The sequence below is a fragment of the Geotrypetes seraphini genome, chromosome 3, assembly GCF_902459505.1.
Source record: "Geotrypetes seraphini chromosome 3, aGeoSer1.1, whole genome shotgun sequence".
In the NCBI taxonomy this organism is placed as follows: domain Eukaryota; kingdom Metazoa; phylum Chordata; class Amphibia; order Gymnophiona; family Dermophiidae; genus Geotrypetes; species Geotrypetes seraphini.
Window position 1 is genome coordinate 157,779,802 of NC_047086.1, and position 16,425 is coordinate 157,796,226.

General features: G+C 41.6%; 1 protein-coding gene across 2 annotated transcripts in view; it reads right to left on the reverse strand.

The window, feature by feature from the left end:
* Positions 1 to 1,949: 1,949 nt before the first annotated feature.
* Positions 1,950 to 16,425, reverse strand: part of TNFAIP3 (TNF alpha induced protein 3) — a 60,696-nt gene continuing 46,220 nt past the window's right edge. For both annotated transcript variants that reach the window (XM_033939283.1, XM_033939284.1), the window contains exons 8-9: positions 7,286 to 7,518; positions 1,950 to 4,464 (exon numbers count right to left, since the gene is read on the reverse strand). In XM_033939283.1, the coding sequence (XP_033795174.1) occupies positions 4,213 to 4,464; positions 7,286 to 7,518 (485 nt within the window). In that variant the 3' untranslated portion in view covers positions 1,950 to 4,212. The remainder of the gene's footprint in view (positions 4,465 to 7,285; positions 7,519 to 16,425) is intronic.

Below are 16,425 nucleotides of genomic sequence, written 5' to 3' on the forward strand. Positions count from 1 at the left end.
CTAACTAGATCTTGCTTCTTGGGACTTGTATTTGCTGTCATCTTATTTAAAAACATATTCCAATAAGTTTTGATTTTGTAACCATTTAAAATCAAGGAGTGTTTTTGTGGGCACCCTCTATTAAGAACTTAAGCATTGCCATACCTGGACAGACCAACCAACAGTGGCCAATCCAGGTCACAAGTACTGACAAGATCCCAGAAATAAGCAGTGGATTTTCTCAAGTCCTTAATAATGGTTTATGGACTTTCTCTTAGAAACTTGTCTAAACCTTTTTTTTTAAACTCTAAAGCAACTGCTTTTACCATATTCTCTGGCAACAAATTTCAGCATTTAATTACACTTTAACTGAAGAAATATTTTTTCCGGTTTGTTACGGCTTACTAACTTCATTGCATGCTCCCGAGTCCTTGTATTTTTGGAAAAAGTAAACAAGCGTTTCACATGTATCCAGTCCACTCAGTATTTTATAGATCTCTACCATATCTCCCCTGAGCCTCCCTCTGCACTAAGCTCTTCAGGCTCTCCCAAATGCCCCCAAAGTCCAGTATATTTCTATGCTTTGAGGACCTTGCTAGTAAGGCTACAAACATTTTCCCCTGCAGGCACTGTTGCCTTGCTATTTCCTGCAGCTGCAAATAGGCTCAGGCATCTTTGGGCAGAGGCTTGACTTTACTTTGAGGAAGGTAATAATTTGTTACTTTTGAATCACATCTCCATGCCTTCCCTGAGCACACTAAACTCTGGTTCAGCCTCACTATCTCTCCCCCACCCTGTATCACTGGGGCTATAGTCCATTAAGTCTCCTGTTTCACTTTCCACCTCCCACCCCTTCTTGGGTGTTTGGGCCAGATTAAAGGTGCATTCTTCCTGGCTGGAGCTCACCTCTAGCCCTACCTCCCAAGGCTTATATGGGGTATTACCATACCTCTCTGAAGGGAATATTCCTGCCCTTCCTGACCTGGAACAAAACTCCTGCATTGTGGATAAGGGAAGTTTTCTGGGCTGCTCCTCGTATGCCTGCCTTCCTCGCTAGAGTCAGCTGGAGTTAATTTATTCACCTGCAGTTAATTTATTCACCTGAGCTTTGGGGTTCACCCCCCTTCTGGGTTGATCTTGTGTTTCTCTATAGCTCTGGGAAAGGAATAATAGTGGATAGATTGTGTTTTTTGTGCCCTCCCTGCCTGTGACATCACCTGCCTTTTCTCCTTATTCCCTGGTTGTATGAAAGCTGTACTTTTAGTAGGGTGTACAGGCTTCATTCTAGGGATTGCAAGTTTGAGCTGTATTTTTGACTGGGCTAGCAGTCTTTTTAGCCATGACAGGAGCGTCCCTGTCACAGTAGCGACTTCTAATATAGAACCCAGCATCACGTAGCTATGTTTGGATTCCTCTTTCCTTTGCACTTGCTCACATTAAATGCCATTTTGAGGCCAGCTCTCCTAGTTTCATAAAGGTCCTCTTGCAATTTTTCACAACCCTCTTGTGATAACAACTTTGAGTAACTTTGCATCATCAGCAAATGTAAGCATCTCGCTCGTTATTGCCATTTCCAGATCATTGATATGGTATATATGTTAAGTGCTGATCCCAGCACATTGTCTTTCTCTTTGGAGAATAGCAATCCACTTATTTAACCCTACTTCTCTGTTTTCTATTCTATAAAGTGGGCACTTACTTTTACTTATAAAATAGGTGCTCTGTTTAGAGCCTATTTATAGGCATCCTTTTATAGAATCAACCCTAGGTTCCAGACTCTAGGGTTGGCGTCATCCTATTAGAAAAATCCTTAATAAAAAAGGCAATTTTTCATTTTCTGCTACTGCAAATGAATGCGAAATATCATTTCCATCTTTGTCAAATATTTTATTTCTCAATGCAGATATTTTAAAATAGAAATTATTTCTTAGTTATGTAAATATCCTTAAAAAAATGTAGGTGTGCAAATGTTAATTAAAATATATGTTTTAATATATAAATACTTTAGTATTCACATTTAAATACATTGCAACAAGGAAATCAAGGTAATTAAAAACAAACTATATAGGAACCCAGCAAAATGATTAGAATTGTCAGACAACTTTGAAGAAAATCAAAGTCAAGCAACATAATTTTCTCCTGCCTCAGACCATCAGTGGTAATGATTTTTAAATCCTGTTTTCTGACAAAGCAAATGAGAATCAGCAAGGCAGAGTACAATTGATAAACACAATGAAAATAGGAGCCAAAAATAAAAACACTTTGCAATTGTCAGCCGATATATAAAATCAGAATACTTTAAAGCCTGTGTAAATGGCTTTCTGTGTGGGTTTATTTTTTTAACTACCCCCTCTGTAGGTGGGTAAAGTAGGTGCATCACAAAATAATGGAGCTGACTTTTCAGAGAGGTGTTCTTGTATTGGGGATTAAGTCAGGAGAGAAAGATGTGCAATTTCATATTTTCAGAAATCTGCATGCTGTTTTTCAGGGGAAAATCAACTGAAGAGAGAGAGAAAAAAAAACCAGGTGACAATTTCTGAGCTTATTTTTTCTCTAAGACATTTCAAAGGTAAAGCACATGCATTTTTTTCCTTTGAAAAGTGGTACAAAATCCATAAGTAAAATGACCTGTGAACTTTTATCAAAATGCAGCTTTTCAAAACTTCTCCACCTACAGTAAAAAGTTGGTCATTTGAGCTTCCATAGTTAAACTGTTCACTTTTACTTTACTTTGTATTTTGGTTTTGATTACTTGCTGTTTAGTGCAATTTTTTTTTTCTTTTCCAGCTTGTAATGTTTTCTAAAAAAAAAAAAAAGGACTGAATTTAAGCTCAATTTGTTTAGAAGAAACAATCATTTAGCAAAGCAAGACCCCTCTTTCAAGATCTGGGATTGGTTTCTTTAACAGTATAACAAAGAGAAAATACCAAGTTCCTCCCCCTTTCCCCCCCAAGCATCACATCCTGCCCATGGTTGTTTCCCAAGCTCATCAATGCAGTAGGAATACAAAATCATAAGAGGTGAACAGCAGTTATTCGGCTCCTGAGATCCAACTTGGGGAAGTTATAGAATTTGCACACTGACTTATTGGAAATTAAAAACAGAAAGGGACATTTGGGCTTCACTGTTAATGAAAGAACATCCAATTTTCTGAGTAGTATATGATACTCATGAGGATAATTTTATAACAGGCTGCTGAGACAGAGAGCAAGAGGTAGCCAATTTTATAAAATCACATAGGTACCTGTATGTTTTATAAAATTCTAAGCGCAAATCATGGCAGAAATCATGCCATCTGAAGCTGTGGTCATTTAGGCATAAATGTTCATGTGTAAAGTACAGGCACGCATTTATAAAATCGTGACTCTAGCTACACTCCACCCAAACCCAAATTCTGTCCCTGAACACACCTATACCCAAGCTATGTAAAACTGCGCATTCTTGTCATCATGCATTATACCTGGAGTAATTTTATAAGAGGTCTTTTATGTGTGTAAGGAAGGGTGTACATGCTAAAAAAAAAATCCCTTATAATAATTATCCCCCTACCCCAGGAGTATGTCATCTTGTAATTTGCTAAAACTATTCGCTGAGTATACTCTTCAATTTGAATGCACACTTCATAGGATAGTGGCTGCTAAATGGACTAGAAGATCAAAGCTTGCATTTTTAATTCGCATTGGTGAACACAATGTATTGGTCAGGTCTGCAATTCAAGATACTCTGATGCTCAAAGAATTAAAGACGAATATTTCACAGAAGACCATTTTGAAACAAACTATACCCCTTTTAGTTATGATTATATACAGAAATAAATACTACAAAAACAGCTTACTCAAAAGTCAGAGAATGCTGGCTGAGACAAATGGTACAATTTATTCATGTGCCCTCCAGATAGGTGTCAAATTATGTAGCTAGACAGTGATGCCTCTTCTGCCATCCTGCTAGAATGTCCTACATTTTTTAAATTACATATTTTGCTAGTTTTTATTTTTGAATAGAAAGATTTTTGTACAATTTCTTCTGGGGGGAGGGGGGAGAAGGGCTGCAAACATATATCTTTGCCTCGAGACATTCTAGGATGTTCATACAATGATTGAGTACTCAGAAGAGTGCTAGTGCCTATATATATATATGTATCCAAAGAAATATAATTAAAGTGTTTTGAACATAGCACCATTTTTCTAGTATTAGCAGGTCTTTTTTTTTTTTTTTGAAGGCTTCAGGATAATGCTATCCATATAACTGTTTGAACTGATAACACTCGTTACAAAATCCATTGCACCTATTATTCCCATAATGATCACAGCCGGGTGCTCGGCAGTGCTGCTTTGGGGGCTCTTCGGTTGTGTGATCCAGAGTTCTTCCTCGCTCGCATTCTACACATAATTCAGCATTTCTGTATATCACATTATTCGAACAGGAAGTCTTGACACATTTTCTGGGTACGCTAGATGTGCCAAGATCTCGATGTTGGCTTGACTTCTGAAAAAGAATATCAGAGATTACACGTCTTTCCTAAGTCAGTCCTATTAACAGTGAATACTGCATTGCTACTGTACATAGTCATCTTTGCTCAACAGGCAATTAACCTAAAGAACACTTTACTCATCTTGGCTCATTGAAATATTTGGTTCATTATGGCAAGAAGATCTGTGGACTCTTAAATTTGAAAGGTATGTCTTGACACTGGTCATATCAGTGCTTTTTCTGTTATCACTTCTACTTTATGGAATTCACTACTTTTATATACTAAATTGGAGCCTTCTCTGCTTAAATTTAAGGCTCATCTCAAAGGGCATGATTCTATAAACAGCACCTAATTCCTAGGCACCGTTGAGCACAATTATCAATCATTCGCTAGGTATCGTTTATGGAATCGTGCCTAGCAGTACATAAGTGGTCTTAATTGCTAGTAGGTGTTAAAACCTTAAGCACACTTCCATTTGGGCCAGAGTTTTCTTGGCCTAAATGAGTGGGCCTAAGTTTTGCACCTACTGGCACCCACGTCAAACTATAGCCAAAATCCACCCTTAACCAGGCCTACTTGCTGGTAGACACTTTACCTTGAAGTGGTAGACACCTACTGGCTAATTAATATTTTTTAATAGTGCTTTCAATTAATGGTGTCGATTAAGCCAAATAAGAAAATTAAGGCCTTCTTTTACTAAGCCACAGTAGAGGTTTCTACCATGGCTTGGAACGCTAAGTGCTCCGATGCTCATAGGAATTCTATGAGTGTCACAGCAGCGTTGGAGCATTTAGCACTCTGGGCTGTGGTAGAAACCTCTACCATTGCTTAGTAAAAGGGGAGGTAAGTTAGGCATTGTGGTACTGAGAAGGTCGATATGAATTACGAATGAGAAAGTAGTGCTGTGATAAACAGAAAGTCTCGACCCTGATGAAGGTTAATTGAAATGTCGGGAGAGGCAGTTAACAGCATTCATTAAGATTAGTGATTAAATAAATCAATAAAGTCTTTATATATTTATATGAAAAGTAAAAAAAAATACATATAAAGCAGTGGTCTCAAACTCGCGGCCCGGGGGCCACATGCGGCCCGCCAGGTACTATTTTGAAACCCTTGATACGTTTATCATAATCACAAAAGTAAAATAAAACAGTTTCTTGATCATTTGTCTCTTTAGCTATAAATTACAATATTATTATTAAGACTTAGCCAAAAGGAAAGATTTATAAACTATAAAGTTTTACCTCATGCAAAATTGTCATTTCTTTAATAAGACATTAACTATTTTTTCTGAGGCCCTCCAAATACCTACAAATCCAAAATGTGGCCCTGCAAAGGGTTTGAGTTTGAGACCACTGATATAAAGGTATATATATCTAAAGAAAAGGTCCAAAGACGATAATGGCCCATGTATATAACATTTATAATGCATGAAGGAGGAGCCAGCTGAGGATCATGTGAATATATAGTAATTAATTATTAAGGGACTATTTTGTTTGAAATTATTAGCATTAATCCCCTTATGGAATAGCTGGAAGTACTGATCTGCAATGATCAAAGCTGGCAGTTAAATTAGTTTTCAACTCTCTACTCCCCACTGGAATTTACATCATCTTTCTAGAAAGTCCCCAATTAAACCAGGGCCTTGTTTATTCCAAAGTATGGACTCTGTCTCTTTGAGGTTACTTTGATTCTTTCAAACTGGACCTTCAAAGCAGCATGCATCATAATTCAACAGGAAACTTGGAAACTGGCCAAGCCTATCAAGTGTATCATTAAATAGTCTAGTTTATCACTAGCAGTTTTTGTTCAGCTAAAGGCAACCTTCCTTTCACTGTTTTATCTTGTTACTCGGTCCTTTTCTGTATTAGTCTGTCCAAGATAGGAGTCAGTGTGAGATAAAGGATTAAAAACATAAGAACTGCATTACCTGAATTCTATTGAATGAGACCAGCCTGACCCTTCTGCCCAAAATACTGCCTCTGCGTAATTTGGTCCCTTCTATAACACAGAAGGCCATATTTGGCAAATCAGGCTGTATAGCCCTTTAGCATAACTTATTTTTCTGAAATAACAGAAAGTATTAATAGACAAATGACTTCTGAATCCTTGCTAGGATAATGGTCCAGTAGTGTCTCAGGGAAAGGCTTCCCTCCTTACTGAGCCATCTACAACCATTTTTACATTGTTCCCTGGAGTACAGTACTCCTCCGATATTCGCGGGGGTTCTGTTGCAGGAACCCTCGTGAATCTTGATAAACCGCGAATACGGTTTTTCATAGGGCAGCAGGAGAGCAGCCAGAGCGCCGCAAGTGCAGGAAATCACTTGCGGTATGCTCCGACCGTCTCTTCCTGCACTAAGTCGGGCCTTATCCAATCAGGAGCTGTGTGTCAAAGCAGCTCCTGATTGGATAAAGCCTGACTTAGTGCAGGAATAGGCTGTCGGAGCATACTGTGAGAGATTTCCTGCACTTGCAGCGCTTCAGCTGCTCTTTCCTGCCTCTCCCGCTGCCCTCTCCTTGTCAGCGGTTCGCGGTCGGAAAATACCGTGAATGACCGGGATCGCGAACCGTGAACAACCGGGGGAACACTGTATTCACATTCTGGTACTATCCAGGTCCAAAGGTCCAGAACCTGCTCAGTTTCTCTGTGGATAAAAGCTCTTGAAGTTATGGTAGCAGATGATCTTCAAAATCAAGTGACTTTATGTAGCCATTAGCAGAAGGAAGGTAAATTTATATCAGCCTAGATCAAATTCTATCATGCCAGCATCAACCAATTAAGATACACCCTCTCCAAAGTAAACCTAGAGTGGTCAATTAAAAGTTTCCTTACTTCTGACTCTCTGACCAAGTGCTCTTCGGTCCTTCTTGCCTCATGATATCGTTTACTCTGTCCTTCAAGAAAACACTTTTGGCAATATCCTTCAAACACAGTGCTTCCTAGTGTGCTACACCTTTTTCCCAAGCAGGAAGAAGTGCTGCGGAATACAGCTGCAGAAGACTCAGAAAGACCAGATGTGGGTGAATTCCTGCGGGATAATTTTTGCTGTATCGGTATGGGATCACCTGCAAAAGAGAGAAGCACAACTTCATAATTTGGGCAGAGGCATTTTCAATATGTGGTCTAAATCTGATTTCCAGTGGAGAAAATGACCACTTTCGAACCGGAAAAACATTCAGTGTTTTGTTTCAAAAGTGGCCATTTGCTAGACGTTTTTGAGTATTAGGACCATTTTCAGAAAAAAAAAAGTCCAAGGGAAAAATGCACAAAAAGCTGTAAAGATGTCAATTCTGTAATCATTTTCTATCCTATATCAATTGTATTTCTACCCCATCTTCATTCTGTATCATATTAGCTTCATTCATTTTTGTCTTATTTGTGATACGCCATTTACTTAAGTTGTTTTAATCTTTTTTAATTGTATTATTGCTGGTCTTTTTTAATTTTATTCTGTATTCCTGATGATTTTATCTATAAATCGCTTAGAAGTTGCATAAGTAATAGCATCAAATTTTAATAAAAACTTGAAACTTGAAACCTAATAGTTAGTGCAATGAGCTGAGAACCGGTGGTTTGATTTTCACTTGTTGCTTGTTGTGACCCTGGGCAAATTACTCTACCCTCCATTGCCCCAGGTATAAAACAGAGATCGTGAGAGCATTAGGGATAAAGAGTGTCTCTATATAATATGTAAGCTGTTTTGTCTGTATCACAGGAAGGTGACGTAAGAAACACATTGCCCTAGGTATTTATGTTGTAATTAATCCACTTTCTTTGTTAAAGAAATCAAATGATTAATCAGTGTGTTTTTAATATATTAATATTAAAACAAAAATTTTAAGCAGCATCAAAACCTACAAGTTCACTAGCCATTTAAATGACATTACAAGGGCCATCAAAAAGGAAACTAAAGAAACTGTGGAGATGACAGAGATCAAGTCCATGTGTAGCTTTATTCAGAAATTATGGCTTCTCATCGAGTTAATGAGATGCCATAATTTCTGAATAAAGCTACACGTGGACTTGATCTCTGTCATCTCTACTATTTCTTTTTTGTTTGCATTGACTGTGGAGTTTTTTCCTCTGTCTTTTTGAGTAGTTATATAGAAACATGATGGCAGATAAAGGCCAAATGGCCCATCCAGTAGCCCACCCACAGTAATCATTATCTCTTTCTCTCTCTAAGAGATCCCACGTGCCTATCCCAGGCTTTCTTGAATTCAGACAGTCTCTGTCTCCACCACCTCTTCCAGGAGACTGTCTCCACCACCTCTTCCAGGAGACTGTTCCACGCATCTACCACCCTTTCTGTAAAAAGTATTTCCTTACATTACTCTTGAGCCTCTCACCTCTTAACTTGCCCTCTCATTCCAGAGCTTCCTTTCAAATGAAAGAGACTCTACTCATGTACATTTACATCACGTAGGTATTTAAACGTCTCTATTAGTGCTGCCCGATTCACAATTCGAATCGGTTCACCGATTCACTTCGGGTGAATCGATTCGAATTGATTCAAAACAAACAAAAAAAATCATCTTCCCGATTCGGCTGACCCTCCCCCCTCGCCCCCTAAAGGAGCGGCAGCACTGCTCTTGCTGGCCGGCCGCTGCCGCACCTGCTTTAGAGGGCGAGGGGGGAGGGTCAGTCAGGAAGTGCTGGTGTTCAGCTTCCCCCCTGGCGTCCCCGCACCATTTACCTTATAGGAGCAGCCTGTAGAGAAGATTGTGGTGCTAGCGATCTTTGCAAACTTCTTCAGAGCTGTTTCCTCCGCTGCGATTCTGCCTCTGATGTCAGAGGAGGGGTGGGACCGCAGCAGAGGAAACAGCTCCAAAGCAGTTTGCAAAGATCGCTAGCACCGCGATCTTCTCTACAGGCTGCTCCTATAAGGTAAACAGTGTGGGGAGGCCAGGGGGAAAGCCGGCCATCAGTGGGAGGCTTTCAGGGGTGGGGGTGGGGTGAGCAGTCCTTCGGGGTGGGGTCGGGGGGGGACAGGCCTTCAGGGGGGACAGGCAGGCAGGTCTTTGGGGAGGATGCAGACCTTCAAAGGTGGTGGGACAGGCCTTCAGGGGGGACAGGCAGACCTTCAGGGGTGGGATGCAGGCCTTTAAGGGGGGAGACAGGCCTTCAAGGGGGGGACAGGCCTTCAAGGAGGGGGACAGGCCTTCAAGGGGGGGAGAGGCCTTCAAGGGGGGGATAGGCCTTCAAGGGGGGGATAGGCCTTCAGGGATGGTGGCACAGGCCTTCAGGGGGGACAGACCTTCAGCGGAAGGGGGCCCTGGTGTAGACGTACACGGAGGGAGGGAGGGAAATGGGGGGTTCAAAGAGACGTGCATATGCCAGACTTTGGGGGCGGGAAGAAATAATGGGTCTAAAAATAGAGGAGAGGGAGAGAGATGATGGACACTGGGATTTAGGGAGGGAAGGAACAGAAAGGGAGGGAAGTTGGACACAAGGGATGGTGTGGAGGGGGGGACAGAGATACTGGATAGGAGGGTAGTTGGGAAAAGAAAGGGAGAGATGGTGGACCCTGGGGTGGTGGGGAAGGAGAGAGTTAAGAAAAGGTGGATCTGTGGAGGGAGATGAAAAAAAGGAAAGATGCCAGGTCTCCGGGGGAGGGAAGGGAAATGGAAGGGGAGGACAGAGATGGCAGATGAATGGTTAGCATGGAGAAAGAAGAAAGAAGGAGACCCTGGCAAGCAAGTTATCAGAAGACAACCGGAGCCTGGGACCAACAAGATTTAAATAATGACCAGACAACAAAAGGTAGAAAAACTAATTTTATTTTCTGTTTTGTGATTACAATATGTCAGATTTGAAACGTGTATCCTGCCAGAGCTGGTGTTAGACCGCAAACGTGAGCTAGGAATTAACAGAGAGAGGAAAAGTCATTTTTGTTTATTTTGTTTACACCATAGCGCCAGTGTGGTTAGGAGAAGGCAAAGGGGGTGAAGAGGCTATAAAATAAACCCACCAGTATGTTTGAAAAAAAACACCCAACTGGGCAGGAAAATCGAATTGAAAAACCAATTCAATAGTCAGAATCAAATCGAATTTTTTTTTCCTGAATCAGGCAGCACTAATCTCTATCATATCTCCCCTTTCCCGCCTTTCCTCTAAAGTGTACATATTGAGATCCTTAAGTCTGTCCCCATTTGCTTTATGACGAAGACCATGCACCATTTTAGTAGCCTTTTCTGGACCAACTCCATCCTTTCTATATCTTTCTGAAGGTGTGGCCTCCAGAATTGAACAGAATATTCTAAATGAGGTCTCACCAAAGTCTTAAACAAGGGAATCAATACTTCTTTTTTCCTACTGGCCATACCTCTCCCTATGCACCCTAGCATCCTTCTAGCTTTCGCAGTCACCTTTTCAACCTGTTTGGCCACCTTAAGATCATCACATACAATCATACCCAAGTCCGGCTCTTCTGTTGTGCACATAAGTTCTTCACCCCCTAAACTGTACCATTCCCTCGGGTTTTTGTAATCCAAATGTATGACCTTGCATTTCTTAGCATTAAATTTTAGTTGCCAAATTTCAGACCATTCTTCAAGCTTCGATAGGTCTTTCTTCATGTTATTCACCTCATCCAGGGTGTCTACTCTATTGCATATTTTGGTATCAACTGCAAAAGGGCAAATCTTATCTGACAGCCCTTCAGCAATATCATTTATAAAAATGTTAAAAAGAACAGGTTCAAGAACAGAACCTTGAAGCACACTAAGACCTCTATCTAGTGAATCCATGTTGCCCCCGGTCCTGTAATCCACAGGATTACAGAAACTTCACCATTCTCTGTTTTAAAAGCATTTCCATTAATTTGCTTACCACAGAATTCAGACTTACTGGTCTGTAATTCCCTACTTCTTCCTAACCTCCACTTTTGTGGAGAGGGACCACATCCACCCTTCTCCAGTCCTGCAGTGCCACTCCCAACTCTAGAGACTCATTGACAAGGTCAGTCAGTCACCAGAACTTCCCTAAGTTCCTTCAGCACCCTTGGATGTATACCATCTGGCCCCATCGCTTTGTCTACCTTTATTTTAGCTAGCTCCTCATGAAAATAACCCTCTGAAAATTGATCAGGGTCTACTACTCCTCCATCCCTAGTCACGTTTGTCTTCTGTGGTCCCGCTCCCAGTGCTTCAGCCATGAACACAGATTAGAAATATTTGTTAAGCAATTCAGCCTTTTCAATATTAGTTTCTACATCTCCCCTTCACCTTTGAGTCTCACAATGCCACTTTTGACTTCTTTCTATCACTAATATATCTAAAAAATGTTGTCTCTCCGTTTTACCATGTCAGCTATTTTTTCTTCCATTTGTATCTTGCTTTCCTGACTAAAAGACCAGTTTCTCTTAACTTTTCTAGATCTTTTTGCTTGTCTTCCTCTTTCTGTGATCTTTTGTAGTTTATGAAAGCTAACTTCTTATTCCTTACTTTCTCAGCTACTACTTTTGAGAACCAATGCGGCCTTCTTTTCCTCTTACTTTTACTCACTTGACTCACAAAAAGGTTTGTCGCCTTTACAATTACTCCGTTCAGTTTTGTCCACTGCATTTCCACTCCTTCCAGACATTCCCTTGAAAAAAATCCCCCATCCGAACAAACTTAGTTTTTTTAAAGTCTAGAACCTTTGCTTTTGAATGAGCCCTCTCTATATCCATCTTAATATTAAACCGTACCATGCAGTGATTATTGGATGCCAAATGATCACCCACTGTAACATTAGAAACACTTTCCCAGTTTGTAAGCACTAAGTCCAGTATGACCCTGTCCTGTGTGGGCTCCATTACCAACTGCTAGAACAGATCTCCTTGTAGAGAATCCAGGATCTCCCGATTTCATTTGCATGACCCCACAATAGGATACTCCAATCAACATCCGGCATGTTTAAATCACCTATTAGTAAAACGTCCTCTTTTTTAGATAGATTCTGATTATTTATTTATTTATTTAAAAATTTATATACCGCATACAACTATGCGGTTTCCATATCACATACATAAAATCTTGTTTACCTACAATTTCCACATATAACATAGACATGTCTGGATATCATAATCGTCCCCCCAAATAAAATATCAGTAAATTAAGTCAAGACAAAGTTCACCAATTAAAAAACAAAAGACGTCAGATCAAGTGATCGATTCCAAAGTCAATTCACATTTGCATGCAAAGCAAATCAAATTCAAGCAATTCAGAATTACAAGCAGGTTTTAAATCATACATTACTGTCATTATGAGGGTAATCTCATAAAGCACAGTTACTTACCATAACAGGAGTTATCCAGGGACAGCAGGCAGATATTCTCAACATATGGGTGACCTCAACCACGGAGCCCTGATGCAGACAGCTTCACAAGCAGACTTGCTTGAAGAACTTTTGGAAAGTTTATGACTGCATGCACAAGTGCCTTCCCGCCCGACGTAGGGTGTGCGTCTCCTCAGTTCAGATAGCTAACTAAGAAGGGGAAGTGGGTGGGTTGTGAGAATATTTGCCTGCTGTCCCTGGATAACACCTGTTATGGTAAGTAACTGTGCTTTATCCAAGGACAAGCAGGCAGCATATTCTCAACATATGGGTGACCTCCAAGCTAACCAGAATGGGATGGTGGGAGTGTTGGCAATTCAGGAGAATAAATTTTGTAATACTGCCTGGCCAAAGTGGCCATCTCCTCTGGAAAAAGAATCTAGACAATAATGAGAGGTGAATGTATGAACCAAGGACCAAGTGGCAGGTTTGCAGATTTCCTCAATAGGAGTAGATGTAAGAAAAGCTACAGATGCCAACATGGCTCTATCTTTATGGGCTGTGACTCGACCTTCTAGATGCAGCCCATCCTGAGTATAACAGAATGAGATGAAAGCAGCCAACCAGATGGAGATGGTTTGCTTTGACACTGGATGTCCTAACTTATTTGGATTGAAAGAGATAAAAAGTTGAGGAGAAGATCTATGTGGCTTAGTCCTTTGTAAGTAGAAAGCTAAAGCACGCTTGCAGTCCAAAGTATGAAGAGCTGTTTCTCCAGGGTGAGAATGAGGCTTTGGGAAATGGATTGATTTAGATGAACAATGGATTGATTTAGATGAAATTCTGAAACAACTTTTGGTAAGAATTTAGGATGAGTACGGAGGACCACCTTGTCATGATAGAATACTGTGAAAGGAGGGTCCACTACTAAAGCTTGTAGCTCGCTGACTCTGCAAGCAGACGTGAGAGCAATGAGAAAAACCACTTTCCGGGTGAGATATTTCAGATGAGCAGTAGAAATTGGTTCAAATGGAGGCTTCATCAATTTGGCAAGAACCATGTTGAGGTCCCAAACCACTGGAGGCGGTTTGAGAGGTGGTTTGACATCTAAAAGTCCTTTCATAAATCTGGAAACCACAGGATGAGCAGAGAGGGGTTTCTCTTCGAATGGCTGATGGAAAGCAGGAATTGCACTGAGATGTACTCGAATGGATGTTGATTTGAGGCCTGATTGAGATAAGTGAAACAGGTAATCCAGAACTGAAGGCAAGGAGGTAGATTGAGGCTCCTTGTGATGAAGAGCGCACCAAACAGAAAACGGAGTCCATTTCTGGTTGTAACATTGTCTGGTGGAAGCTTCTAAAATGTCTGCTACAGATTACATTACATTACATTAGGGATTTCTATTCCGCCATTACCTTGCGGTTCAAGGCGGCAATTGAGAGAACTGTAGGTGAGCAGTTATGTTGAAAGCTACCAAGCTGTCAGGTGCAGAGACTGCAGGTTGGGATGAAGCAGAGACCCCTGATTCTGTGTAAGCAGAGACGGAAAAACTAGTAGAAGTAGTGGCTCCCTGCTGCTGAGTTGAAGTAGAAGGGAGAACCAAGATTGTCTGAGCCACCGAGGAGCTATCAAAATCATGGTGGCATGTTCGTGTTTGACGGAGGTAATCAGTGGAGTGCCGCAGGGCTCGGTCCTGTGCCCGAACCTATTCAACATCTTTATAAGAGACTTGGCAGAAGGGCTGCGAAGTAAAATAACATTATTCGCCGATGACGCCAAACTAAGCAATGTAGTGGGCAAAAGCACAACAGACATAAATTTAATGTCCGACAACATGATGCACGACCTACTCCTACTGGAGCGCTGGTCTAGGTCCTGGCAACTCAGCTTCAATGCCAAAAAATGCAAAGTCATGCACCTGGGCAGCCAAAATTCATGCAAGACTTACACCCTTAATGGCGATATCCTAACAAGAACTGAAGCAGAACGAGACTTAGGAGTGATCATCAGTGAGAACATGAAGACTGCCAATCAAGTGGAGCAAGCTTCATCCAAGGCAAATCATAGGTGGAGGTTAGGAGTTTCGTCTGCCGTAAGCCTGAAGTCATTATGCCATTGTATAGATCCATGGTGAGGCCCCACCTGGAATACTATGTGCAATTCTGGAGGCCACATTACCGTAAGGATGTGCTGAGACTGGAGTCGGTCCACAGAATGGCCACCCGGATGGTCTCGGGACTCAAGGATCTCCCGTACGAGGAACGGCTGGATAAGTTGCAGCTGTACTCACTTGAGGAACGCAGAGAGAGGGGTGACATGATCGAGACATTCAAGTATCTCACGGGCCGCATCGAGGTGGAAGAAGATATCTTCTTTTTCAAGGGTCCCGCAGCAACAAGGGGGCATCCGTGGAAAATCAGGGGCGGGAAACTGCACGGGGACACCAGGAAATTCTTTTTCACTGAAAGGGTGGTTAATCGCTGGAATAGTCTTCCACTTCAGGTTATTGAGGCCAGCAGCGTGCCTGATTTTAAGGCCAAATGGGATAGACACATGGGATCTATTCACAGAGAAAGGTAGGGGAGGGTCATTGGGGTGGGCAGACTAGATGGGCCGTGGCCCTTATCTGCCGTCTATTTCTATGTTTCTATGAGTTTGACGAGTGTCTTGAGAATGAGAGGGAATGGAGGAAACGCATATAGAAACTTGTTCATCCATTCCAGAAGAAAGGTATCTACCGCCATACGGTGAGGCTGTAGAAGACGACTCAATTTGTCCGCCAAGAAGTTTTTCTCTCTTTGAATGTAGACGGTTTTCAGAAAGATGTTGTGAAAAATTGCCCAATGCCAAACCTTCTGAACTTCTTCACACAGAGGAAGAGATCCTGTTCCTCCCTGCTTGTTGACATAGTACATGGGTACTTGGTTGTACGAATAAGGACTACTTGATTGTGAAGAAGATGTTGAAAAGCTTTGAGAGCATTGAAAATCGCTCTGAGTTCCAACAGATTTATGTGACACCGACGATCTGTGCTGGACCAATGCCCTTGAGTATGGAGACCATCGAGATGAGCCCACCAAGCATAGGTCGAGGAATCTGTTGTGAGAACCTTCGGATGAGGGGGCGTTTGAAACAGTAAACCTCTGGAGAGATTGGAAGAAAGCATCCACCAATGGAGAGACTGTTTGAATGAAGGAGTCAGAGTAATGTGCTGAGAGAGAGGATCGGAAGCCTGTGCCCATTGAGAGGCTAGGGTTCACTGAGGAATTCTGAGGTGAAGTCTGGCAAAAGAAGTCATGCGAACTGCAGAGGTCATGTGACCAAAGAGAACCATCATGTGTCTTGCTGAGAGCGAAGTGAGGGGCAACACTTTGTGGCAAAGTTGTATGAGAATATCCTGACTTTGTTGAGGAAGGAATGCTCTGAGTTGCACAGTGTCCAGTACAGCTCCAATAAACTGTAGAGTTTGAGAGGGGTGTTGCTGGGATTTTGGAAAGTTGATTTCGAACCCCAAACTTTGGAGGAACCAAATAGTCTGTTTGGTCACTACAATAACCCCCTGAGATGTTGAATCTTTGATGAGCCAGTCATACAGGTACGGGAAAACCTGAAGACCATGGTTGCACAGAGCTGCTGCTGCTGCTGCTACTACTACTACTAGGTACTTGGTGAAAACTCTGGGAGATGATGCCAGGACGAAAGGTAGCACT